General features: G+C 39.6%; 1 protein-coding gene across 1 annotated transcript in view; it reads left to right on the top strand.

The window, feature by feature from the left end:
• PIP5K1B (phosphatidylinositol-4-phosphate 5-kinase type 1 beta) overlaps window positions 1-26,042 on the top strand; it is a 282,047-nt gene that overhangs the window by 135,150 nt on the left and 120,855 nt on the right. Inside the window, 2 exon segments of the mRNA XM_033123070.1 lie at window positions 6,763-6,893; window positions 20,563-20,680. Of these exon segments, the coding sequence (XP_032978961.1) occupies window positions 6,763-6,893; window positions 20,563-20,680 (249 nt within the window).

Genomic DNA, 26,042 nt, shown 5'->3' on the forward strand with positions numbered 1-26,042 from the left:
CAAGGGAGACAGGTAGAGGTTTTCCTTGCCAGACAAGGATTGCTTTCTCTTGATTATAAGAGGTGTTACTGAACCTTTGTGTTTTTTTCCTGTGGCCTAAAGTACCTTGTCAGTGAACATTTCTAATTTAGAATTAGACTCTAGACCTGTGGTTTGGGGAAATTGGACGCTTTGAGAAAGAGAAAGCAGTGGACCTCTTCCTTGGGAAAACTACACACAAACAGAAAATTTCATATGCAGTTGTTAGGGTTTCATGGACTGTAAAGTCAACTTGCTGGAAGGATAGAGTGTGTTTGTTTGGGATACTTCTTTATATTGGGATACAGGAGTCAGTGCATCCCAATATAGGGAGGGTGTAATTGTAAGATGGGATTCCATGTCAAGCTAAGAGGCTTGGTCTTAATCCTGCAGTGCGGGTACTGGGCACCGTTAGAGGGTTTCAAGCAAGATAGTGGCACCATTATATCTTTACTTTTGGAAAAAAATCACTCATATTGGCTATAATCCCATAATTAGTTCATCAGGACACCTTAGGGAGAAAAATGCTGTTCACATGACATATCTCAGTACTTCCTTTTAAAACTAATGCTATGAGATAGCGTATCAAATTATCTGATTTCGTAGACATTGTGCTGTAGAAAGCAGTTTCCTATAACCAATGTAAGATCATTAAAATCTTACTGTTGTCAGAATCTTTGCTTTCCTAATAGCAGGTTTACATAGATGTTTAGTCTTATTGTTACTATCGTCATTATTATCTCATGGTTCATGTACTTCTCGGCTTCAGCCAGATTCATCTCCAGCAGAGAAAATTCAGGCAACTGAAGCACTGTGCAGTGGTAGAGCGCTGAACTGGGGCCCTTCCAGACCAGAATATCATTCCTGGTTCAATCACACACTAGCCAAGGGATTTAGATCAAGTGAATCTCCCAGAGCCACAGTTTCTTTTATAAAATGGGCGTTATAAACCCTACCTACGAAACAATTGTGATCATCACATGCAATCATTAAAAGATTAACTTGAAGCTGAAGCTGAATAATAATGAATGTCAACTATACTTTAATATGTCTGTAGTCATGGGATGAGCATAGGGAATAGTATCAATGAAATGGTAACAGCTGCATACGATGTCAGAAGGGTAGTAGATTGGAGAAAGGGGGTTATTTTGTGAGGGGTGTAAATGTCTATTACATTGTTTTGTACACCTGAAACTAATTTAAAAAATACTAAAAAATAAATAACCCACAATGTGATATCAGTTCAAAAAAAAAAAAGATACTGCGTTGAAAAATATTCACATGTGACACAAATGCAAGCTGACATTAATTCCCCCTGTACCGTCATCCCTGAACAAGTTTGGGTTAGTAAAGAGGAGCTATGGAAGTAAATGTTTGTGGTTAGCTTTTGTGCTATTCTGTGGTTCTCCCTCCAAGTATCAAATGCTTTAGAGATTTTTCTAATACCCAGGCAGCATGTTACTCCCACTTAGCCCTTGAAAAATCCTGAATTAAAAATTGATTCTGCTTTTCTGCATTCTGAAATCTACAGCTATCTGTTTTAAAGGAGTCAAAGGTCCCCTTTGGAGTTAGACGGGGAAATGATCATGTCCCAGCACTTGGAGAGCCTACACAAAGCCGTGCAGAGGACACTGGGAGGGCTGCGTACGTGCGTGTGAAGCCATTGACGCACAGCAGGCTCAGTCGTCTGCTGGTGGCTGGCCCCTAAAAAGCAGGAGAAGGCTAGTGGCTCAGAGTTGATAGGGGAAGAACTGCTGATTCTAGAAGAGCACCCACCAGCAGTCCACAGAAGGTTCTTTGGCGTCCTCATGACTTACTCGTCTGCTCATCAGAGACACTCCAAGGAGCATTTCAGTTTTTCAGTTTTAAAGCACATCTTGCTCAGGAATGGTTGTGGAAGAAAATGTTGCAGCCTCGCCCACCCGCCTGCTGTGCTTCATGTCCAGTGGGAAGATGTCAGGTGATGGGGCCTGTATTCCCGTGACTCGAGGTGCCACGTACCACACTGAGCACAACCGGACACTGCATAAAGTAGACAAGATGATTTTTAATTATACCCAAATACATCAATGCTAAAGCATTTAGTTTTACATGGAGATGGGGAGAAGGAAACCTCGGGGGCATCGTTCCTCTTGCGGCAGCAAAACAGCTCCTTTCGTGTATATCTCCTCATGCTACTAGTAGTGACATTCACGGTGGTGGTAATACTGGTTTACCAAGTGGTTTCCAAGATTCTTTTTCTTGGCCTTACCCAGGGGTGGGTATGATTAGAGGCCAATAAACGATTTTATCCCTATTTCATCCAAAGGAATGGCTCCCACAAAGCTGCTATCTTTACTGAAGTCAAACAGCCAGACTTAAAAGAGAACTTCTGACTTCGATGCTAGGCTCATTTTGGAAAAAAAAAAACAGGTGTATAAGCAGTGTGGGCTTTACAGCCAGACTGTACCACACACTAGCCATGTGACTGGGGCAAGTCACTTAATCTTGCTGAGCCTTAAATCCCCCACCTGTAAATGGGTGTGAGTGTCACTAATTTTCAGAGTCCATGTAAGGGTTAAACACAGACAGCAGTGTACTTGTTTATAACTTGGATTCATCCCCAGGTATAATTCCCACCTCTACCTCTCCCCTAGTATAAGTTAGTAAACCTTCTTGAGTCAGTAAAGTGGAGATAATAATAGTACCTACCTCATATGGTCGTGAGGATCGAGGACTTTATATAACGAAAAGCACTTCAAATAGTGCCTGCCGTTTAGTAAACACTATGTAAGTATGTGCTTAGATTGTGATAATAATTGTGGCTATCCATATATTAGGTGCCTGGCACAAAGAGTTGATCAAAAAAGATTAACTTTTATTACAATTTCTATTATTTCTCCCATCAGACCACTTGAATTTTAAGGAAGCTGAAAGAAAAGTAATAGTATTTCAAGTCTGTTTTTTGGTTCAACTAAGCAAATGTCAACAAGATCTTTCCCAAAGTTCTTATTCCTTCAGGGACTCAAAATATAATCTTATACCCAAGGAGAAAGATTTTTTTCAGTAGCCTTTAGAGCAAGAGCAAACTCTTGCACCTCCCCCAAGATCTTCTCAATCAAAAATTCTGGGGATGGAACCCTTCCATCTGTTTCTGGTTTTGGTTTTGGTTTTCAATACCCATTGACTTTTTTTGCTTTTTTTTTTTTTTTAAGAGTGGTTGTAGTTTAACAGAAAAACTGAGAGGAAGGTACAGAGATTTCCTATATACCCCGTCCCCACACATGCACAGACTCCCCTGTTACCAGCATCCCCCACCAGAATCATGCATTTGTTGCAATTGAAGACCTATGCTGACACTTCATAATCACCAAAGTTCATAAAAAGTTCATAATTTACATTGCAATTCACTCATACAATGTGTTGCACGGGTTTAGACAAATGTATAACGACTTGTCCACCATTATAGTATCAGAGTATTTTCCCTACCCTGAAAATCCTCTGTTCTGCTTATTCATCCCTCCTCTCTCCCGTTTTGCCTTCTGTCCGTTTTAACACATGTCGCGGTGATTCTTATGCTTTCTAAAGTTTGAAAACACCAAAAATAGACTCTTACAACTTTGACCACCTTCTATTGCTGGCAGTCAGTGGGGAGGATGTGAACAAAGAATTGGGTATGCCATCTGTTGTTTGACAGGTGTTCCAGCCCAAGAGTTATTAACTGACTAAATTAAGCAGAAATACAGGTAGTTCTTGAAAGCAGAGTCATGAGGTGTGGGGAGGGAAAAGCACTTTGAGAGCACGTGAGCCTATTGATAGGTCTAGAACAAAATGTTTTGGGACGTTGGGTCCTCTGGAAAGTGTTGATGACACATCTTCTGCCATACACTTTGAATGATGGATAGGAGAAGAGATGCCTTTTGAATTCTTATGTGAGATAAAAGGAGGAAAATCATGTCAGCCTTCAGAAGTCAGAGCTGTTGGTACAAAAGGTCCCTGATGCAGTTGGTAGCATTGCAGAGCTCAGATTGGGAATATTAAAATAGCAAATGCTCTGTCTTTTAAGAACGAGCTGCACCATGGGCTTGAGTCTCAGTCTTTTCCCATCTTGCCGCCTCTGGATCTTAAGTAAACAGGCATGTGCAAAAAGAAAAACACCGAGACATTTTTCCACTTCCTACAGGGAAGAGGGTAGGTAGTTGTCCTCAGACCAAGGGTGATGTAATATTGGCAGCGGAGTAAGCAAAGCAATTAAATGACGACTCCATGGGAAAGTGATGGGTGTGACTGAACAGGACTGGTTGATCATGGCCGTTTCAGGTGATGTCAACAAGTGTTAACTAGGGATCCAGCCCTGTGCTAGATGTGGTTTGTTTGGGGTTCAACCTTGGGTGACTGAGGATTACAGTGCCTTAGGAAAAGAAACCAGTCTTGGGGCTGGGGTGGAAGATATTGTTAGATATTAGTTTGGTTCTGTTATCTACTATGTTTGTGCTGATAGAACAGCATCCAAATAGGATTAAAAGGTCTGAGAGTCATATGTATAAAGACAGTTTTTGAAGCCATTAAGAATGGATTATCTAACAAAGAACAAACTGATGGTTGCTAGATGGAAGGGGGGTTCGGGTGAGAAAGGTGAAAGGATTAAGCAGTATAGATTGGTAGTCACAAAACAGTCACAGGGATGTGAAATACAATATGGGGAATAGAGTCAATAATGTAAAAACTCTGGTGTCAGACGGGGAGATCACTTCATAAATTATATAAATACCTAATCACTGCACTGTACACTTGAAACTAATATAAAATAATATTGAATGTCAACTATAATTATAAATATATACATATATACACATATATGTCATGGGATGTGAAGTACAGCATAGGGAATATAGTCAATGGTATTATAATAACTATGTATGGTGTCAGATGGGTTGTCGACTTGTTGGGGGTTATCACTTTGTGAAGTATGCAAATGTCTAATCATTATGTTGTTTTGTACACCTGAAACATAATTAAAAAATTTAAAAAGTAAATAAAAGAATGGATTATCTACTTAATTAAGGAAATCTGAGGATCAAGGAACAAACTTTTAGGGACACTGCGATTATAGCAAATAATGAGAAATCAGTGAAGAAATGGGAGACCATCAGAAAAGGTAGAAGTTGTACCAAGACCATGTTCTATCATAGAAATCAAGAGGATACATTTTCTTTCAAGAAGAGAGATATGTTCTTTAATGTTAAAAGCATGAAGAAATTAAAAAGAATAAAGCATGTGGGAAGGTGGGGATAGGTCTTGAATTTGCTAAGTGAAAATATTAACTCAAAAAGAAAGTATTCTTTTTATAAAGCGGACGATCTTTATTATATTCATTTAAGTCAGGGTTTCTTAACCTCGCCACTGTTGATATCTGGGCTGGATAATTCTTTGTTATAAAAAGCTGTCCTGTGCATTGTAGGGTGTTTAACAGCGTCTCTGGCCTCTACCCACTTGATGCCAGCAGTAACACTGCCATCGCCAGTTATGACAACCAAAAAATGTCTTCAGACAAGGCCACATGTCCCTGCTTGAGAACCACTGATTTATGTATTTATTCAGCTCCCACTATATACATGGTACTACATTAGGCACTGCAAGGCATACAAATATCACACACTTTCACCATTAAGAACAATGTATTCTAATTTTCCTAAATTCTTATTCTGCTATTTTCTCCTATTGTGTTGGTTAAATATATATATATAATATATATATATATATATAATATATATATATACACACATACACACACACAGACACACACAGAGGATGCCAAAAATGTATACACATTTTAAGAAAGGAAAACTGTATTAAAATTGTAATACTCAATATATACCGATAACAAAAGATGAATACAAGTCACGTTTGACTTCTGCAATTAGAAGAGATGCTCAAAGTGGTGACCATCAGTGTCCAGACACTTCTGATTATGGTGAACTGCTGCTTGGGCAACGTTGACCAAAGTGTCCACTTGTATGCATTGTTTTGGCACCCCCGGTATATATCTATATCTATATATCTATATATCTATGCACACACATATGTTTATACACACACATATATACATTTGTATATATACATATACACATACATGTGGCTGTTATTCCCCCAGTTAACATTATGTCAATTATGGAATGATATTAGACAAGTAGTAATTGGAAATATTGGTGTTGCAATGCTATATGCTTTATCACATGTCCGTGTAGGAAAATTTGATTATGGATCTATGGCAAGACTAGTAAGCAGTTTCCAAATTATATTTGGGTATTCCAAAGACTCAAATGATTCTTTGCTCTTTCATTTCTTTTGAAGATAAAATGTTCTTCCTGACCATAGATATGTTATAGAAGTTCTGATTTTTTTTTTAATGTGACTGTGCCGTTTATCTTTTGGTAGACATTATAATGCTACATACTGCAAGTGTTCTACCAAATTTCTAAATTCTTAGTAAAAGAAAGATGGAGGTTTGGGACAATAATCCGTCCTTGGGAACGTTGATAGGAAAGATTACCACAAAAATAATTTCATGGCCAGAAGAGTCCTTCATGTTTGATGGAGTAAATTCTCCATCAAAAGAAGCAACCAATCATCTTTCCAAACCTAACTTCCTCGTTGCTCAGGAGCAAGCATGGAAATCAAACTCCAGATTTTGCTGCTTGTGACCTTGAACAAGGCCCCAACCAGTAAGGCTAACTCTGAGACCTGCCTGTGTTTTCTTTCCAGACTGCATCATCTGCTATCAAAGGTGCTATTCAGCTGGGAATAGGATACACAGTGGGTAACCTCACTTCCAAGCCAGACAGAGATGTTCTCATGCAAGACTTTTATGTGGTGGAAAGTGTGTTCCTACCCAGGTAAGAAGATTTTTTTTTTTTTAATTTATTGGGGTGACAATTGTTAGTAAAATTACATAGATTTCAGGTGTGCAATTCTGTATCACATCAGCTATAAATTACATTGTGTGTTCACCACCCAGAGTCAGTTCTCCTTCCATCACCATATATTTGATCCCCCTTACCCTCATCTCCCACCCCCCAACCCCCTTACCCTCTGGTAACCACTAAATTACGTTCCCTAGATTAATTTTCAAACCCCGTGGCCATCCTGTGGTCACCGACTGCCCTCCAATCCCCTCACCCTCCCCCCCACCCCCACCCCCCCACCCATCTAGCAACCCTCAGTTTTTCCTCTTTGTCTCCAAAACTGTTTCTGATTAGTTCATTCACTTATTCTTTTCTTTAGATTCCACAAATAAGTGAGATCATATGGTACTTATCTTTCTCTGTCTGACTTATTTCATTTAACATAATGTTCTCTAGGTCCATCCATGTTATTGCAAATGGTAAGATTTCTTTCTTCTTTATGGCTGCATAATACTCCATTGTATAAATGTACCACAGTTTCTTAATCCAGTCATCTACCGATGGGCATTTTGGTTGTTTCCATGTCTTGGCTATTGTGTATAGTGCTGCAATATACATAGGAGTGCATAAAGATTTTTGAATTGGAGTTTTGGATTTCTCCGGATAGATACCTAGGAGTGGAATTACTGGATCATAGGGTAGTTCCATTTTCAGATTTTTGAGATACCTCCATACTGTTTTCCAGAGTGGCTGCACTAATCTGCAATCCCACCAACAGTGCACAAGTGTTCCCTTTTCTCCACATCCGCGCCAGCACTTGTTGTTTGTTGATTTATTGATGATAGCCATTTTGACTGGCGTGAGGTGGTATCTCATTGTGGTTTTTATTTGCATTTCTCTGATGGTTAGTGAGGTTGAGCATTTCTTCATATGTCTATTTGCCATCTATATATCCTTTTTAGAAAAATGTCTCTTCAAGTCCTCTGCCCATTTTTTAATTGGGTCGTTTGTTTTTTTGGAGTTGAGTTGAGTGAGTTTTTCATAGATTTGTGATATTAATCCCTTATCAGATATATCATTGGCAAATATCTTTTCCCATTCAGTAGGATCCCTTTTTGTTTTCTTGATGGTTTCCTTTGCTGTGAAAAAACTTTTTAGTTTGATATAATCCCACGTTTATTTTTTCTCTTACTTCCCTCGAGCAAGGGTAAGAAGATTTTATTTGTGATGATTTCCATGCTAAAGAACCTTTCATGCTAAAGAAACTTTCCATGCTAAAGAACCTCCCACATTGAAGACTTTTCTACCAGTGCATGTGTAATGCATGGATGTATATGATGGACCTTTGGCAGGCCCAAAGCAGCCCAAATAAGTGACTGTTTTTTTCTGTTAATCAGGGGGCTTGCATTTTCTATATGGAGATGGTAAATGGGTTCCGTCCTGTGGGCCAGTTATAATTAGTTGTGCTAATGCCTGGGAGACTGTATGGAGAAAGACTTTGAGATGTGGTGGGAAAGAGTGCAGTAATCAGAGTAATGTCTGCACAGGTTTAGGAGAGGGCATCCAAAAAGCAGCAGCTGGTATCAGGTTTCTGCTACCCCGAATTTAAAAGATGAGTTTGGGGGCCCATAATTGGACTTCACATCTGAGTTCACTGATATAGCCCCTTTTTTAATAATTCTTTTAACTTAACTTTCCTCACGAAGCCTTATGAGAACCTCAGTATTTTGATAATCATATTTACAAAAACATCCAAGTTACCCATACATGTCACCTCTAACTTTATTGTATTTGGCGGGGGGGGGGTGGAAATCAATTCAACAAAAATATCTGAGAGGGATGGTGATGATGGTTGTGCAGCAGTGTAAATGTTCTTAATGCCACGCATTGTACACTTAAATATGGTTAAAATGGTAACTTTATATTATGTGTACTTTACCAAAATAAATAAACAAAAAATTTAAGTCTAGTACTAGCTTAGTATAAGAAGAGAAGTAATCATTATTAAATTGGAAATCTCACCACTGCAGACAAGGATTTTTCAAAGAAAATGGTCAAGCAAATAAAATAGTCTAGCAAATAAAAATTCAGTCAAGGGGATTGGGGGTAATTATTCTTGGCTTTGGGGCTATGAGGATTGACTTGTCAGACACATTTATTTTTTAAATGTATGTCTCCAAAATAAGCCACTTTTGTTATCAATTATTACTGGACTTGTGTGAAAGTGGTTGGGGTAACACTTTTACTCTCACTGTTCATATTGCCTTATTTAAAACAAAAAAAAATCTTCCAAGGAAGGCTACTTAACATTTACCTGTATGTCCAGGTGTCAACTACCTAGAAATGAAGCCTTAAGGTGACCGTGCCCATGTAGTCACAGAGGAGCCCATAAATAAAAGAAAGTCAGCTATGAATCTAGAGAGACTCGTTTTGCTTTAAATGCTCTTGGCTGAAGAATAAAGTTGGTCTATCAGAAATTTTGAAGTTTGCTTCTCTAGGGTCCTTTAGCAGGTACAAGAACTAGTTTCCATACAGAAAATGGATCTCAAGGCCTAAGATATAATCCTGCTTGCTCATGGCTCTACTTTTCTTCCTATAACTGGAAATTTTTCTTTGTTTTTGTTGTCGATGATCTGTTTATCATTCCAAAAAATTAATGTATTAGCTATATATTCTCTTTTTAAAGTCAGGATGTCATGAATGTATCTTAATCTTTTGGTACCATGATTCCCCGAAAATAAGACCTAACCGGACAATCAGCTCTAATGCTTCTTTTGCAGCAAAACTTAATATAAGACCCTGTCTTATATGATCGTAAAATAAGACCGGGTCTTATATTAATTTTTGCTCCAAAAGACGCATTAGAGCTGATTGTCTGGCTAGGTCTTATTTTTGGGGAAACACGGTATGATCTGTTAGACTCCTAATTCCTATAACTGTGGTTGCAGGATGTTCTAGCTGTCATGGTCTCCTAGGGCCTCTACCCAGACATGTCAAGCCTATATTTTCCTTCAGCTACAAAGAGCAAGAGGGATGGGAGGGCCTTTTGGGGGAGGGTGCTGGCAGTGAGTTCAGGGTGCTGGGAGCACTTCCAGCTGAAGGTGGGTGTATAAAGAAGGGCAAGGTGCTCCATCCTTGCTGATCTGCTACTCACAGCGTCCGGTCAACACAGCCAAGCGCTCACAGGCCCTGGGGGAAAGCATGGCCCAAGCATGTGGTCTCCAGAGCTGCAGCGCCAGCATCACCTGGAATTTTTTAGAAATGAGGATTCTTGGGCTTCACCCCAGATCAGCTGAATCAGAAATGCTGGCGTTAAGACCCAGGAATTTATTTTAACAATCCCTCCAAGTGATTCTAAGCACGAGAAAATTGGAGGACTACGGACCTAGCATATTTCTTCCCATTTTAGAGAGATAATCTTTCTAGTAAATACCAAATTTTGTTCTTAGACTTACCACATGATTCTTGCAATGATGAAAACTCCGAATGATTTTTAGCTTAATCTTAAATATTAAAATTACATCTAATTAGCAATGAAACAATACATGACCCCCTATGAGATACTTTACGGGTAAGGAGCACATAAATAAAGTCTTCATAGGCACTTCTCAAAGTTTTTTTTTTTAATTTTTCAATTACAATTGACATACAATATTATATTTGTTTCAGGTGTACAACACAGTGATTAGACATTTATCTAACTTACGAAGTGACCACCCCAATAAGTCTAGTACCCATCTGACACCATACCTAGTTGTTACAATGTTATTTACTGTGTTCCCTATGCTGTACTTTACATCCCTGTGACTGTTTTTAAAACTAGCAATTTGAATATCTTAATCTCCTCCCCTTTTTTCACCCATTTACCCCAACCCTCTCCCATCTGGCAACCATGAATTTGTTCTCTGTATCTATGAGTTTGTTTCTGTGTTCTTTGTTCATTTATTTTGTTTTTTAGATTCCACATATAAGTGAAATCATATGATATTTGTCGTTGTCTGACTTATTTCACTTAGTACAACACTCTCTATGTTCATCCTTGTTGTCACAAAGGACAAAATTTCATTCTTTTCTGCAACTGATATTTCATTGTATATATGGACCACATCTTCTTTATCACTCATGGACACTTAGGTTGCTAATGTAAATAATACTGCAATGGCCATAGGGGTGCACATATCTTTTCAAATTGGTGTTTGAGGTTTCTTCAGAAGTGGAATTGCTAGGTCACAAGGTAGTTCTGTTTTTATTTTTTTTGAGGAACTTCCATACTCTTTTCCATTGTGGCTGCACCAATTTACAGCCCTACCAACAGTGGGAGAGGGTTCCCTTTTCTCCACATCTTTGCCAGCACTTGTTTGTTGATTTATTGATGATAGCCATTCTGACAGGTGTGAGATGATCTCATTGTGGTTTTGATTTGCATTTGCCTGACGATTAGTGGTGTTGAGCATCTTTTTATATATCTATTAACCATTTGTATGTCCTCTTTGGAGAAATGTCTATCCAAATCTTCTGCCCATTTTTTAATCGGATTGTTTGTATTTTGGTTTTAAGTTGTATGATTTCTTATATTTTTTAGATATTAACACCTTATCAAGTGTATCGTTGGCAAATATCTTCTCCCATTCAGTAGGTTGTCTTTCCATTTTGTTGATGGCTTCCGTCATTGTGCAAAAACTTAATTTTGATGTAGTCCTATTTGTTTATTTTTTTCTGTTTCCTGTGCATGAAGAGACATATCCAAAAAAAAAAAAATACTACAAGATGCAATGTCAAAAAGTTTACTGCTTGTATTTTCTTATAGGAGTTTTATGGCTCCAGGTCATACATTTAACCCATTTTGAGTTTATTCTTGTATATGGTGCAAGAAAGTGATTCAGTTTCATTCTTGCATGTATCTGTCCAGTTTTCCCAACACCATTTATTGAAGAGCCTGTCTTTACCTCATTGTATATTCTTGCCTCCTTTGTAGATAAATTGGCCATATAGATGTGGGGTTAGGTCTGAGTTCTGTATTCTATTCCATTGATCTTTGTGTCTTTATGCCAATGTCATGCTGTTTTGAGTACTATAGCTTTGTAGTATAGTTTGATATCAGGTAGTGTGATACATTGAACTTTGTTCTTTCTCAAAATTGGATATTCGAGATCTGTTGTGGGTCCATATACATTTTAGGATTATTTGTTCTGGTTCTGTGATAAATGCCATTAGTATTATTTGATAGAGATTGCATTGAATCTGGAGATTGCTTTGGGTAGTATGGGCATTTTAGCGATGTTAATTCTTCCTACTGTGAGCACGGTGTAGCCTTCCGTTTATTTGTATCTTCTTCAATTTCTTTCTTTGATGTCTTATAGTTTTCTGAATACAGGTCTTTTATCTCCTTGGTTAAATTTATTCCTAGATATTTTATATTCTTAGATGCAATTGTAAATGGGACTGTTTTCTTAATTGCTCTTTCTGGTAGTTCCTGAAAGGTATATAAAATATAACCCAATTTCTGAATATTAATTTTGTATCCTGCTACTTTACTGAATTCATTTATCAGTTCTAATTGTTTTTTGGTGGAATCTTTGGGGTTCTCTCTATATAGTATCATGTCATCTGCAAATAATGACAGTTTTACTTTGTCTTTTCCAATTTGGATGCCTTTTACTTCTTGTCGCATTGCATGGCTAGGACTTCCAATACTATGTTGAATAAAAAAGGGAAAGTGGGTATCCTTGTCTTGTTCCTGATCTTAAAGAAGAAGCTTTCAGCTTTTCACTGTTGAGTATGATGTTAGCTGGTGGTTTGTCACATATGGTCTTTATTATGTTGAGATATGTTCCCTCTATTCCCACTGTGCTGAGAGTTTTTATCATAAATGGACATTGGATTCTGTCTAATGCTTTTTCTGTGTCTATTGATATGATCATATGAGTTTTATCCTTCATTTTGTTTATGTGGTGTGTCATATTAAATGATTTGCAGGTATCAAACCAGCTTTGCATCCCGGGAATAAATCCCACTTGATCATGGTGTATGATCTTCTTAATGTATTGCTGAATTTGGTTTCCTAATATTTTGTTGAGTTTTGCATCTATGTTTATCAAGTATTATATATTAGCCTATAATTTTCCTTTTCTGCAATGTCTTTGTCTGGTTTTAGTATCAGGGCCATGTAAAATGAATTTAGGAGCCTTCCTGCCTCTTCAATGTTTTGGAATAGTTTAAGAAAGATAAGTATCGATTTTTCTTTGAATTATTCGTAAAATTCACTTGTAAAGCCATCTGGTCCAGAACTTTTGTTTGTTGCAGGGGTTTTTTTTGAATACTGGTTCAATTTTGTTAGTAGTTATTGGTTTGTTCAGATTTTCTGTTTCTTCCTGATTTAGTCTTGGAAGATCATATGTTTCTATGAGTTTATCCATTTTTTTCCATGTTGTCCAATTCTTTGGCACATAAGTTTTCATAGTATTTTCTTATCATCTTTTGTATTTCTGTGGTGTTGGTTGTCACTTCTCTTCATAGGCACTTTCTGGGTGTCGTGAATCCTTGTGTTCATGGATTATTCATTATAAGTATGCTGCACCTTTATAATTAACACAAAATGAGATCATTTGTCACCTTTTTCTTCTGGAGTAGGAAGCCCAAGTTGTACATGTCTGGAATTTGTACCGTTCACCTTCACTGTATATAGCAAGGTAGCAGCAGCAGCAGCTGAATGGCAGGCATGTCACAAGGGAGAGGAGTACCTAGGAAACTTACCCTATTTAGAGGAATCCACTGTCATATTTAAAATGTACCATTTTAAAGTATGTATAGCTTGTAAATGTCAATATGACATTAAACATTTGATTCAGACAAGAATTTCTTTCAGCAAACACTATGTTTATTTAACTAATACGTGCTCTGGATGCATTTACATATAAACAGAAGAAACTTACATAGATCTCAGTTTCCTCATCTGGGCTCAGTTTCTTCAAGAGTTGAGCAATAGGATTGGGCCCAGTATTTCTCAGTGGAGGTTCTATTGGCCTTTTTGGATGAGAAAACTCTTTGTGCAGGACTCCACATTTCAGGATATTTGTCATCTCCAGGCCATGCCAGTAATACATATAGTAGGTCGTAGAATAACATCATTTTGTTCAGTGTTGTTTCATTATAATGTTCATGAGATGCTGTGAGAATTTAACTCTTGTTATATCAATCAGCCTGTGGTAAAATTGGTTTCCTCATGCATCGTTTCTCAGCAGTTCTAAGAACCTATCGACGACGTTCAGTGAGGACTTAGTGTATCTCCTTGTTACTGTAGCAATCAGAATGCCCCACAAAGTGATGAATAATAAATGTATTGTCTTGATTGTGGCAATGTTTCATGGGGAGTATACACATGAGAAGATTAACAAACTGTATGCTTTATAATATGTCAATTATACCTCAGTAAATCTGCTAAATAATGCTTCCTCCCTACTCATCCATATTTCTACCCCTGCCTGGGGAGGAACGTGAGGGAAGGTGGGCTGGACTGGCTCTTGGGGTAAGCAACTGAAACATTCTGAAGCCTGTGGGGCTCTAAAATTCGGTGCGTCTATCTGCGTCATAGAAACTGATTGCTTGGGGTGCCTTGAGATATTTTTATTACTTCTGTTGTGAAGCTGCAGAATCGGTTTCCCTTAGCAACTAAATGCATTGTTGTTTGTTTGTTTGTTTGTTTATATATGGCTCAAAGCTAGTTTTAGATATTATGTATTTGTTCTGCAGATTATTTCATTTTGTAGATGGAAACAGCTCCAGATCTGTTCAAGATTTGAAGGGTCTTCTAAAATCCCTTTCAACAATTTGGTTCCATGATCTTCCAGAATCACAAAGTAGATGAGTAAGAGAACCATGACCATATCTTAATCTTTTGACCCCAAATTCTGTGCTGCGATCAGAAACTCCATGTTATAGATACATTTTCATGTGTAAATGGAATTAGGAAGAAAGTGAATGTTTCATAACCTTTGCACCATGTTTACATGTTTAGTAGTTGCAAAAGAGGTGGCAATTAGAGGCAAAGATTTAAGTACAACTATGAACCAAGAATAATTTTACTGATATAATAATTATATGATATAATGCTAAATTATTATTAACATTCATCTTTACCAAAAAAAAGCCCATTTCACATATGAAGTAGGAAAGGCCCTGAGATATTAAGTGGCTTAACCCAAGGCTATACAACCAATAAATGATCAAGCCAGGATTTGAATTCAGGGGTGGCTAGCTCCAAAGTTTGGGTTTTTTTCCCCTGCACTATGGCAATAAAGCACAGGAACAGCATTTCTGCTTTTTTGAATGGAAAAAGTATCCAGCTTTTACCTCAGAATTGTGAACAGAAATCTGTCTCGCTGGCCCCTTGACAGCCAGCTCTACTCCATTCCTCTGCTCCCCTCCAGGAGACATTGCCTTCTCTGGGACAGAAAGTATGGTTTGAACGCTGGCAGTAAAAGTTACATATTTCCATATTCAGGAATAACTATCTAACTGAGGAATTCACAAAATTTTCCTGCATTGTAATCTCACTTGTAAAATGGAGTTGAACTTGCTGTGAGGATCATTGCAGAAAATAGACTGCCCTCAGATTTGATGAATGTGCTCTTCGGGATTTATTTGAATAGCTACCGTGTTTCCCTGAAAACAAGAGGGAATCTTATATTAATTTTTGCTCCAAAGGACGCATTAGGGCTTATGTTCAGGGAATGTCATCCTGAAAAATCATGTTAGGGCTTATTTTCCAGTTAGGTCTTATTTTTGGGGAAACATGGTAGCGAGTACCCTTGTTGCTGGAAATGTATTCTTGGTGTTCATTGCAGGAAAGAATTCACTGAGGGCGCACTGAGTAAGCCAAGCAAGCAGTAGATTTATTTTAAAAGGATAGTGCATGCTCAAGATAGCGAGAGCAGATAGGCTCAGAGAAGAGCAGCTGCCCCCAAGATAGGACTTTATTACGCTTCAAGTGAAAAGGGTGGCGTATTCAGGTCTTAAGGTGGCTTTGTCAGTGTTCCTATGCTGGTCCTTGCTGACCACTCCTTCTCCTTGGGAGGGGGCATTTTTGTCCTTATGTGGCTCTCTCAGAACTGCCATGGTGGGGGGGGGGGGATTTTTCTTGGCCACATGCTAATAGCATTATAATCTATTATAATCAGCAAAAGTTCACCCAAAGTGGAGAGATGGCTTCCTGGATCCTCTCTTGGCTGCGGAAATCCAGTTCTGGCTGAATTGTAATGGGCTTTTTTTCCTTAACTGCTGACCTTACCTCCTCCTTCCTTTTCTCCCCACTCCTTTGCAGCCCTATTCTTCCTGTCTACAGTAACACGGCCACTGTGGAAGGGAATCCCACAGAACGACTGTGAGGGTAAAACATTATTCTAAATGACAAGCAAACATGGATGTCAAAAGTTTCTGTAAGCATTGCCAGATATCAGTGTAGGATAGTATAGTTTAGAAACGCTAGCCAACTACCTGCATTTCAAGTAATGCTGAGGTAAACTCATGCAAGAAGCGTATCTATACCACGGGTCAGCATACTGTAGCCCATGGCACAAATTTGGCTCCCTACCTCTTTTTATAAATAAAGTTTAATTGGAATGCAGCCACTTTCATTTGTATATTGTCTATGGCTGTTTTTCTCCCACAGCTGAGTAGTTGCAACAGAGACTCTAAAAGGATTGCCAACCCCTGATCTATACAAACTTCAGCACCAGGTTTTATGTATATGTGGACAGAACACAAAGCTACCAGAATGTTCTTCTCGGCATTGAGATATTGGCTTGGCTGTCACTAGGCAAGCCAATAATATGGTGTCCCTTCAAGTCAAAACTCTTTAAATATTTGTTCAGCGTATGTAGTGGTGGAGGAGAGAAACTGATTTCCTGTTAGTAACAGTTATATACCTCTTCCTTTAGTTGAAAATGAAAGATTTATTGCACATGCTGAATATTATATAACCTTTTCATTTATTTGAAATTGCCTTCAAACACAATTTCCCAGTCTGGTAATAACTGCTTGGGAAGTTTAACATTTAGATAATCAATAATATCACATGTTCCCAGTAAATGACACCCCAGAATGAATTACTTTGTTTTGGAATTGAAGCTATTTTCAGCTATTGACTTCTAAAGACTGGCTGTCAGCTGACTGGCCTCAAAAGATGGTACAGCCTCCTGTTGCACAAGGCAGCTCAGCAGAGGGAGGTTGGCACCAGCAAGAAACTTGTCTTTTGTTTTGCTTTGTTTTTCCATTCAAGAGCACTATCTAATTTGGCAAGAAAGAGGACCAATTTCTATTTCACTGGTTAGGTAGAATCATATGGGGAAACTAAGGGATCTCGTCTTGCCCGAATTGTCAGAGAGAATTAAGCTGCTTCTACAGACCCTGACTTTCAAAGGTCCAGTTTGAAGACTGTGTGTCACCACCAGTTTGTTCCTGAAACATGGTGTTATTTGTCCGACTGTATTACCACTTAAATTTTCTTTGTCTCAGTGTCACCATCTGTACATTAGGACAAAGCACTTTTCATTTATCCTGCCTCATAGGGGGTGTGGTCATGCTTGCTGTGACGGTTGATTTTATGTGTCCACTTGACTGGCTAAGAGGTAGAGGACCAGAGAGCTGGTCAAGCATGATTTCTGGGTGTGTCTGTGGGGGTGTTTCTAGAAGAAATTAGCATTTGAATAAGTGGACTGAGTAAAGAAAACCACCTCATCAATTCCAGTGGATGTTATACAATCTGTTGAAGGCCTGAACAGGACAAAATGGTGGCCAAAGAGCTAATTCACTCTCTGCTGAGCTGAGACATCATCTCGTCCTGCCCTCCGACATCAGCACTCCTGGTTCTCGGGCCTTCAGACTCAGACCAGGACTGACCATTGGCTCTTCTGGTTCTCCAACCTTCGGGTTTGGACTAGAATTACACTACCAGCTTTCCTCGGCCTCCAACTTACATATGGCAGATCATGGAACTTCTCAGCCTCCATAATCACATGAACCAATCCCTCATAATAAATCTGTTACCTACGAATAGCTGACCCACTACTGACAGTTACAATTTGAAATCAAGGAAGTTTACCATATATAAAATGCTGCTTCTAAAACATCAAAGCTCTGGGTCTGAGCTCTAAAACTGGACCCCTTAAGTGTTCTGGAGATACTAAATTAGTTTCACGCCTGTGCTTAGCATCAAATCTCTCCACCAGTGCCACCAAAAATAGCACTTGGTTATCAGGCTCCAAAACCACAGACACAAACTGAGGTGTTCACAGGACAAACAAATGAGAAGATTAATCAAATTCAGTCCACCTGACCCTGCAGAGTGAGTCACTCATGGAGAAGTGATTTGGGTATTTGGGCAGGTTGTACCCCGAAACCTGTGACTAGATCCTAAAAAGGAAGATACACGGAGAAATGTTAAGGTGAACCTGTCTGCTTGTGACTTTTCCACTGCTCTGGTGTGGATCTAGTCTCCAAGTCTTGCTTGCTCCTAACCAGGGGAGGCCATTACTTTTCCTGCCTGGACTTGGATTTCTTTATCTGCTAAATGGGGAATTCCAGACAAACAGCTAATGCTTCCTCAGGCTTCAACATTGTGTAATTCTAACATCTGATGCCATTAAGAAATGGGTATTTTTGGACTTCAGATGAACACTGGCTTTGGCCTTTAAAATTGAAGTCTACTCGGAAGAGGTGAATATCAAAATGCCAGAACTAGTCCGTGATCAAGCGTTAACTGCTTCTCGATGAAATAAGAGAGAAAGGGACAAACAGAGGACAAATAAGAGAGAAAAGTACTGTTCTGTGTTCAAAGTTTCTTCCTCCTTTTATAGAATTAACATACCCTTTCTGTTATAACTTGATAGGGATAGGACGATGTGTTCGCTTAATTATGTAGGTGCTTACCTTGGCGAAACAAAATTGGAAATTACACGTTGGCCTCCAGATTTTTATTGTTGACATTTTATCAGCCCTTTGGGATTCAGACATCTAGAACCACCACTGAAAACCTTCCAGCTGAAATTTCCAAAGCCTCGATTTTATGCCCAGACGGGAAAGTGGGGGTTTACCCCCCAAAAAAATACATGAATGCATTGAAGAAACATGTTATAAATCTTACGTTGTGAAGAAGTCTGCTCTTCGGTAGACTTGGTTTTTGCTGAGTAGGTCAAGGTGCTGGGCACAGTCTTCCGAGCCCAGGCTCAAGCAAGGAACGCCTGCAGGAGTCCAGGGGGCTCTTTGATGGCCAGCAGACTAAAGCTGATTGTGGTTGTGTTTAAGTGCCTTAGCTGACCATTTCATACATGTGCTAAGGAGCCTCTGTGCTGGACATCTGTGGGCCAAGCACCCACACCCAGTGCGTGACCTCAGAAAACCCAGGTTGGTGTCCGCTGGCTGATCCTCGCACGACCTGCTGTTTGGTTCTGCTCCTGTGCATTGTAACTCCTGACAGACTCCGGCTGGGGCCAGCAGTCCCATGAATTTACATTTCCTTGTGTAGAGCTTCATTCAAGTCATGCTGGTATTTGTTATTCACCAGAGCAGCTTAATATGCAGAAGCAAACCCTTCTGCAGAGATATTTGCGGGGTGGGGTGTATATCAGGCTATGGCTTTTAACCCTAACTTTGAAGAATTTTTTGAAATGTTTTGAATGGAAACATAGAAGGGTTTAACCAGTACACAGAAGGGTTTAATCTTCCTGCTGCTGCTTTTAAAAGGAATACCGTGGGACGTGTCCCTTTTGCCCCTGTGCCTTTTTTACCCAATGTCTAACCCACGTTCATTGTCACTAGGGGCATGTTTATCCTTCAAGGATTTTTTTATGATATACATGCCAAAGATATATTTTTTCCTTTTGTAAACAAATGGTGGCATTGCCACACACGGTATCTGCGCCATGCTTCTTTCACTTAATTTATCCTAGAGATCTCACCATCTCAATACATGTTAAGCCTCCTTGTTCTTTTTTAATAGCTCCATCGTATTTCAACGTGTGGCTGACCATAATTAATTTGACCAGTCCTCTTCTGAGAGACATCCATTGCTTCCAATCCTTCATCCTTACAAGTAATGTTATAATGAATAACCGGGTACACATATGTCATTCATCTGTGACATAAATTATAGGCATGCATTTGCTGAATCCGTTATGTACACTTGTGACCATTTCCACTTTGATGGTTCTCTCTGTTGGTGAGATATTTTAAAAATTATTTTACGTATGCCTAGCTAAAAATGTTTCTCCAGTGTTCAAAATTCATGGTTAAAAAATGCATTTTTAAAATTGCTCCACACACAGGGCCCTGGATCTTTTACCTAAACCATTACAACTATGGTTTCTGCAGGGAATATGGATTGATTTCCCCAGGAAGGAGACACTGAGGAATGATGAAGAATTTTCAGGCTGAAGACACACTGTGATTGGCAGGCAATGCCTGCTTGGATTGGCCCTTGCTGAGTTAGCATCTGTTTTTACCTGATGGCTACTAGCCTTTGTGACATGAGCTTCAAGAGACCCACTATCAGGGGGTGTTTTTCCTAGAGGGGAAATTGGCCCAGGACGAGTAGAGCTAGAATTTGAAGTCAAAATTGTCTTTGCTAATGTTCTCTTTCTTTTTTTTTTACATATTTTAACTGCAGCGAAGGGAGCAATCTGACCCCAGCACATCATTACCCAGACTTCAGATTTAAGACATATGCTCCACTAGCATTCCGATATTTCAGAGAACTTTTTGGTATAAAGCCTGATGATTACTTGGTAAGAACCTATAATTTTCCTTCCTTTTCCAGAAACATGTGATGTAAACATTTGTCTCATAGCAACAGCGACAAGTGACTTGTGTCTTTTATTTTATAAAGCTCTGGAGAATAGTGAAAGTTCCAAGTTTTATAATGATTATAAATTTAGCTTCAAAATGAGGTTTGACAGCAGTTTTTAACTGATAGCTACAAAATCTGCTATGGCAATTGATATTTAAATAACCGTGGTATTGGTTGCTACTTCAGATAATTGTTCTAACAGATATATTATAATTAGTTCTAAATACTCCTGTGAATTTTGCTGATTGGATTCTTTTTGAAAGCCTTCCTATTTTAATTGCCTTATTTATACCGTTCGTCTCAAACCTGCCTTGGTCCACCATTTTCATCTTGACCTACAATTGAATATCATTTTAAGGAAACTGAATAGTTTTGTTCTCAAAATCTCTTTATGTAGCCTCTTTTTAAACGTGCTTTTATTTGGTACAAGGGCATGTTTTATCCTTAGACTTTTCTTTTCTCCCTGTCCTCCTTCTGACGTGCAGCAGGTACCAACATAACAGCCTTTGTGTAAGGTAGTCTGATGTGACCTCAGAGTTTTACCTTATTCCTGCCCAAGGAGCCAGGAACTTCCTTTCTATTTCAAGAGGAAAATGGTTTATTTCATAAATTGATCACAGTTAACACCCTGGGGCTTTGCAAAATTGGTTTTCAAGATGCTGTAGGAAGGATGCCATCAGATATTTATTGTTCATCCCGTTCTGAATGATCGTAATAAGACTTGAGCTACATCCTGGAATGATGCTTTGCAAAGGAAGTATAGCACCATTTGTCACTTGTAACTGAGAGTATTTAAGATGCATCTGATAATTTGGGTATGCGATGTAAATGACTAAATTCCAAGCTGATTCTGTTCTGTGCCGATGAAAACTCATGAATGACCCTCTTCTTTAGTTGGGCTCTAAGGAAATCATATGTTTTCTGCCCGATGAAATAATACTGGTTCCTCAAGACACATTAATAAGTCTTCATAGAGCAGTGAGACCTGAATAAAGAGTCACTGGGCATTCTGCTGCCCTTAAATGTGTGTCCATGTTCTTTCTGCCTCACCCTTTAATTGAGATGTCTCCTCCCAGCATTACCAACCCTGCCCTCCCAACCACTCTAGTGCAGAAACACACCCAGGTAGGTGTGTGTGTGTGTGTGTGTGTGTGTTAGAAGATTGTTTTCTGGCCATTCTGTGAATACTAAGGGTAACCATCATTCAGGGTAACCCAGTTGGTTCTTGATCTCATATTGTTGAAAACAAGATGAATCCCTCATCTTCTGCCACACATTAGAAATGAATGGACTCTCTCCTTCCGAGTTTACTTGACCTTCTGCCAGCCAAGAAGCTGCCATAGACTTGCATTTCATAACCCCGACTGAATCGGTATGCTGCGATGGTGACCTGTTTTCCTTTTACCCATCCATATGCCCTCCCTGACCATTGACCTCCGGGCTGGGAAGCCCATCTGTTAACGTGTTCTGTCTCAGAAAGTTGCTGTCGTTTGGGAAGGCCCTTTTCTGAACAATTTCTCTCACAACATATGCAGTTTCCTAAGGAGTCTTTAAGCTAGAAAGTTACTTTCATAATGAGGTTAGAGTATTTAAAAAGGGGCACCGGAGACTAAGCTGATTGTTTCTGAAAGCAAAAGTCCTCCTTCATGTACCTGATAAAAGGTAAATTAATCAATTATTAGGTGTTTTGAACACTATTGTAACCAAAATACTTTGCAAATGATTATAGGGACATTCAAAACATGACACTCCGAGAACTTAGAATCCAGTTGGAATAGTGATTGGTTTATGTGAGAAAACAACCCATTCTACCAGGCAGTAAATAAAAGGACTGAAAGGACATTAAATGCTCCACGATTTCAGAGGAGGGAGGCATCTCTCTCTGTTAGATCCATAAATAGGAGGGCTTCTTATGGGCGTGGTATGGTTTAACTGTGATTTTAAAGTTACAGGGGATTTGAGTAGGTAGAAAAGAAGGGAAAGACAGTGGAGGGGGCCAGAGGGAGATTAGAACTTGATACCAGGGAGGCAAATGCATTAAATGTTTAGAAGGACTTTGAACTGGGCCACTACAGCAGGAGGGGATGGTTTTGATCAGGAATATTAGAAAGATAGGGCCAGATAATTCAAATAAACAGTTTTCTTTAATTATAGGAAATGAATGAAATGTAAAGACTAACTAGATATTTGACGATGCTGAGGAATTATTTTTTGGTAGGATCACGATATTGTGGTTCTGGTTTTTAAAAGAAGTCCTTATCTTTTAGAGACATGCTGAAATATCTACAGATGGAATGATTTGATGTCTGGGATTTGTTTCAAAAGAATGTGAGAGAAGCAGGCAGGAGAGTGAGTGGTTGGTAGTGCAGAGGAAACAAGATTGGCTGTAAGTTGTAATTGTTGAAGCTGGAAGACAGATACATGGATGTTGCTCATATAGTTCTCTTTACTTTTAAGTATGTTTGAAATTGTCCGTAATAAAAAGTTAGGAGGGAAAACAGATAGGTCAAGGCAGGTAAGTATGTTTTTGTTTGATTTCATTTTTTCCACCTCCCCTTATGCAGTCCAATAACTGGACCCATCTCTGGGACCTGCAAGAAACAGAAAAGGGGTAGTGGCCTTCTACCTAAACAGGGCCTGGTCACCACCAGTGGCTACGGCTATAGCCACCCACCTGCGCTGCACTGGAGACACCCACAGCCCAGGACTGACGCAGCTCCCCCTATAGATCTTGGAGTTTCTAGATGCTCACCTCCAACCACTCAATCTGGGAGCCTCACCTGCTGATCTGGAGTGTGATAGTTAGAGAAAGGGTCTTTCACGTGACACAGCATGCGTCAGAGAGTCAGGTATCACCCTCAGCGAATTTTTAGCCCAACCCTGCACTTTAAAGAGGAGTGTGAAGCGGGGATCAGTGAAGGGAGGTGCCCACGCTTACCCGCATTGTGGCGTCAGAGCTCAGAAGACCATAGCAGTGGTCTCCATCTCCTCCTCCTCTCGCTCCTTTCCCTTCGCCATGGCCTCGTGTGGGAGCCACTCCTTAGCCCGTCAAACTGTGACCTGTGATTATCCCTCTGAGGCCAAAGAGGTCAAACGCTCCTAACAAAGCACATTTTGGAAGCGTTAAGCCCAAATAAAGCACAGAGAAATGAAATAAGACATCCCCTGAAAAACTGTAAGCAAAAAAGGATAACGGTGCATTTCACAATACATTCTGCCATCTGTCAAACGGGGGCTGTTCAACCCCAAATTTGTGAAGATATACTGATCTAAATGGGGGAGGGGTAACATTACATAGTGATTGATAACTCTTTAGATAGAGTTGGTATTGGATCCCCATGATATGTGCGTATTTCTCCTTAGTTTTCTGCTATCGCATCTGGATTTCAGCTTGAATTATTCTGTTTACGTTCTCATACTACTAAAATTCTCCACGTGCATGCTGATTTCAAGTGTCATGTTGAAACATGCATAATTTGGATTGTGAAACAGCACAGTGAAGGTGCTTCTGCCTGTCCCACATAGCAGTGTGAGCGCCCTTCTTTCTTATTTGTTCCTAAATGCCTCCCAAGGGGAGGCCAAAGGGCCCCAGAGCCTTTTCTCTCATTTCTGCTTGGGCGACAGGCCCTGGTTCATTTCCTTCTCCACCAGGTGCCTGGGTATTCCAAAATCCAGGGTGATTTATATGACGCCATTTCAGGTTCACCAACACCAATAAGAAAGAGATCAGGGTGAATATTTAACACTGTCAAGGGGGAAGCCATGGCAGGAAAAATGACCTGCCCCACACTGCGCAAGTTTACATTGTTAATTTGCCTTGGCAGCGCCCAGCTGGGTTGTACTCTGTGTTCTTTTCGGTGGGTATAGCAGGGAGGCCCTGCAGGAAATAGAAGCCAGAGAATTAACACATTGGAACAGCTGGCACAGACGGAAGTGCCTGGAAGGCACCTAATTCCCGGGAATGCACATGGAGTCTTGTTGATCAGGGCTAATTAAAATGTTCCGAGCTCACCTCGTTATTTGCTCTTAAAAGGCAACATTTCAGGGAAGGTTGCTTAGGACAGAACATGGTAGCCAAGTTGTAGGGTGCGAAACCATAGAATTGTAGGTGACAAAAGTAATATTCCTCTCCAGCAACATGATGCCAGTTTCTTATTGCACCAATGCTGTACTAGTAGAGACCCCCCCAAAAAAGGGTTATTAAAATGGGTCAAATAATTTATTTTTGCCTTCACATTAATTTATAAATTACATAAGCAAGGAGTATTTGACAATTAAGTAACCAATGAAATAGTCTCCAGATTATGTCACTGCTTATGGAAGAATCTGAGACTTTAATTGGGAGCAGATGTTTAGGTCTGAATCCACTTTTCTCTAGACAGCTCCTCCTGAATCACCCCGTCATTTCTCTGTCTGCAGCCTCTAATTTCTGCATTCTTCGTTGTTGTTGTACTTTCACAACATTTACTCCTCTCTATAAGAAGGTTCTGAGGCAAGAATTAAAACCCCTTGGAACAAAGAGTCAGAATTTCTAAAGAGAGTCCAGGGTCTACCTTCACTCTTTATGAGAGCTTGGGGTCGGCACCTTTATTTTACAGGATCTCAAGTTCATGATTATACAAAAGACCCACCTTTTTTCTTGCTTCTCTAAGAACGTCCCAGTGTATGCCTGGGTAGCCCTCCTGCCGTGGGAGTCAGGCTGAAGCCCTCGGGACATCCTAAGGCACTGCCCGCCGTTCCTCACCTGCCGGTGGGTTGTGTGTAGTACCGATTGTGCCTCTGCCCTGCGAATGATCATGTAATAAAAAAACAGCGAAGTGGGCATTCTTTGCCAGGGGTTTCGAAAGCGTCCCCTTTAAAAACGTTCAACAGCTTTCATGTAGGTATTATTATCTTTGTTTTAGAGAGGAGATTCTTTAGACTCCAAGAGGCGAACCTTACTTACTTAAGGTTACATAAGTAGCAACTGGCAGAGCCACGATTTTACAGACATCAGTTGATTCTGAGTCCCATGCCCTTCCCACATGATTACCCTGCCACGTGGACACTGCGCTCACAGAAGGGAAAGTGCCTTCTGCTTCCTCTGGGGTTTTATGGCATCCTGTGTGCAGTCTGATGGCTATTTTTGTTTTCCTACCTTATCCTCCACTCGTCCAGCATTAGCTGAGGTCCTAATGCTGCTTTGCAAGAGAGCATCAAGAATCAAGGCTGGAGGAAAAAGGAGGAGGTAGACGATAGAAGTTGCCAATGATTTTTAGGAAGGCAGCAAACACTTGCTTCTTTTCTTTTCTTGGAGAATT

This window comes from Rhinolophus ferrumequinum, chromosome 12 (assembly GCF_004115265.2).
Source record: "Rhinolophus ferrumequinum isolate MPI-CBG mRhiFer1 chromosome 12, mRhiFer1_v1.p, whole genome shotgun sequence".
Lineage (NCBI taxonomy): Eukaryota > Metazoa > Chordata > Mammalia > Chiroptera > Rhinolophidae > Rhinolophus > Rhinolophus ferrumequinum.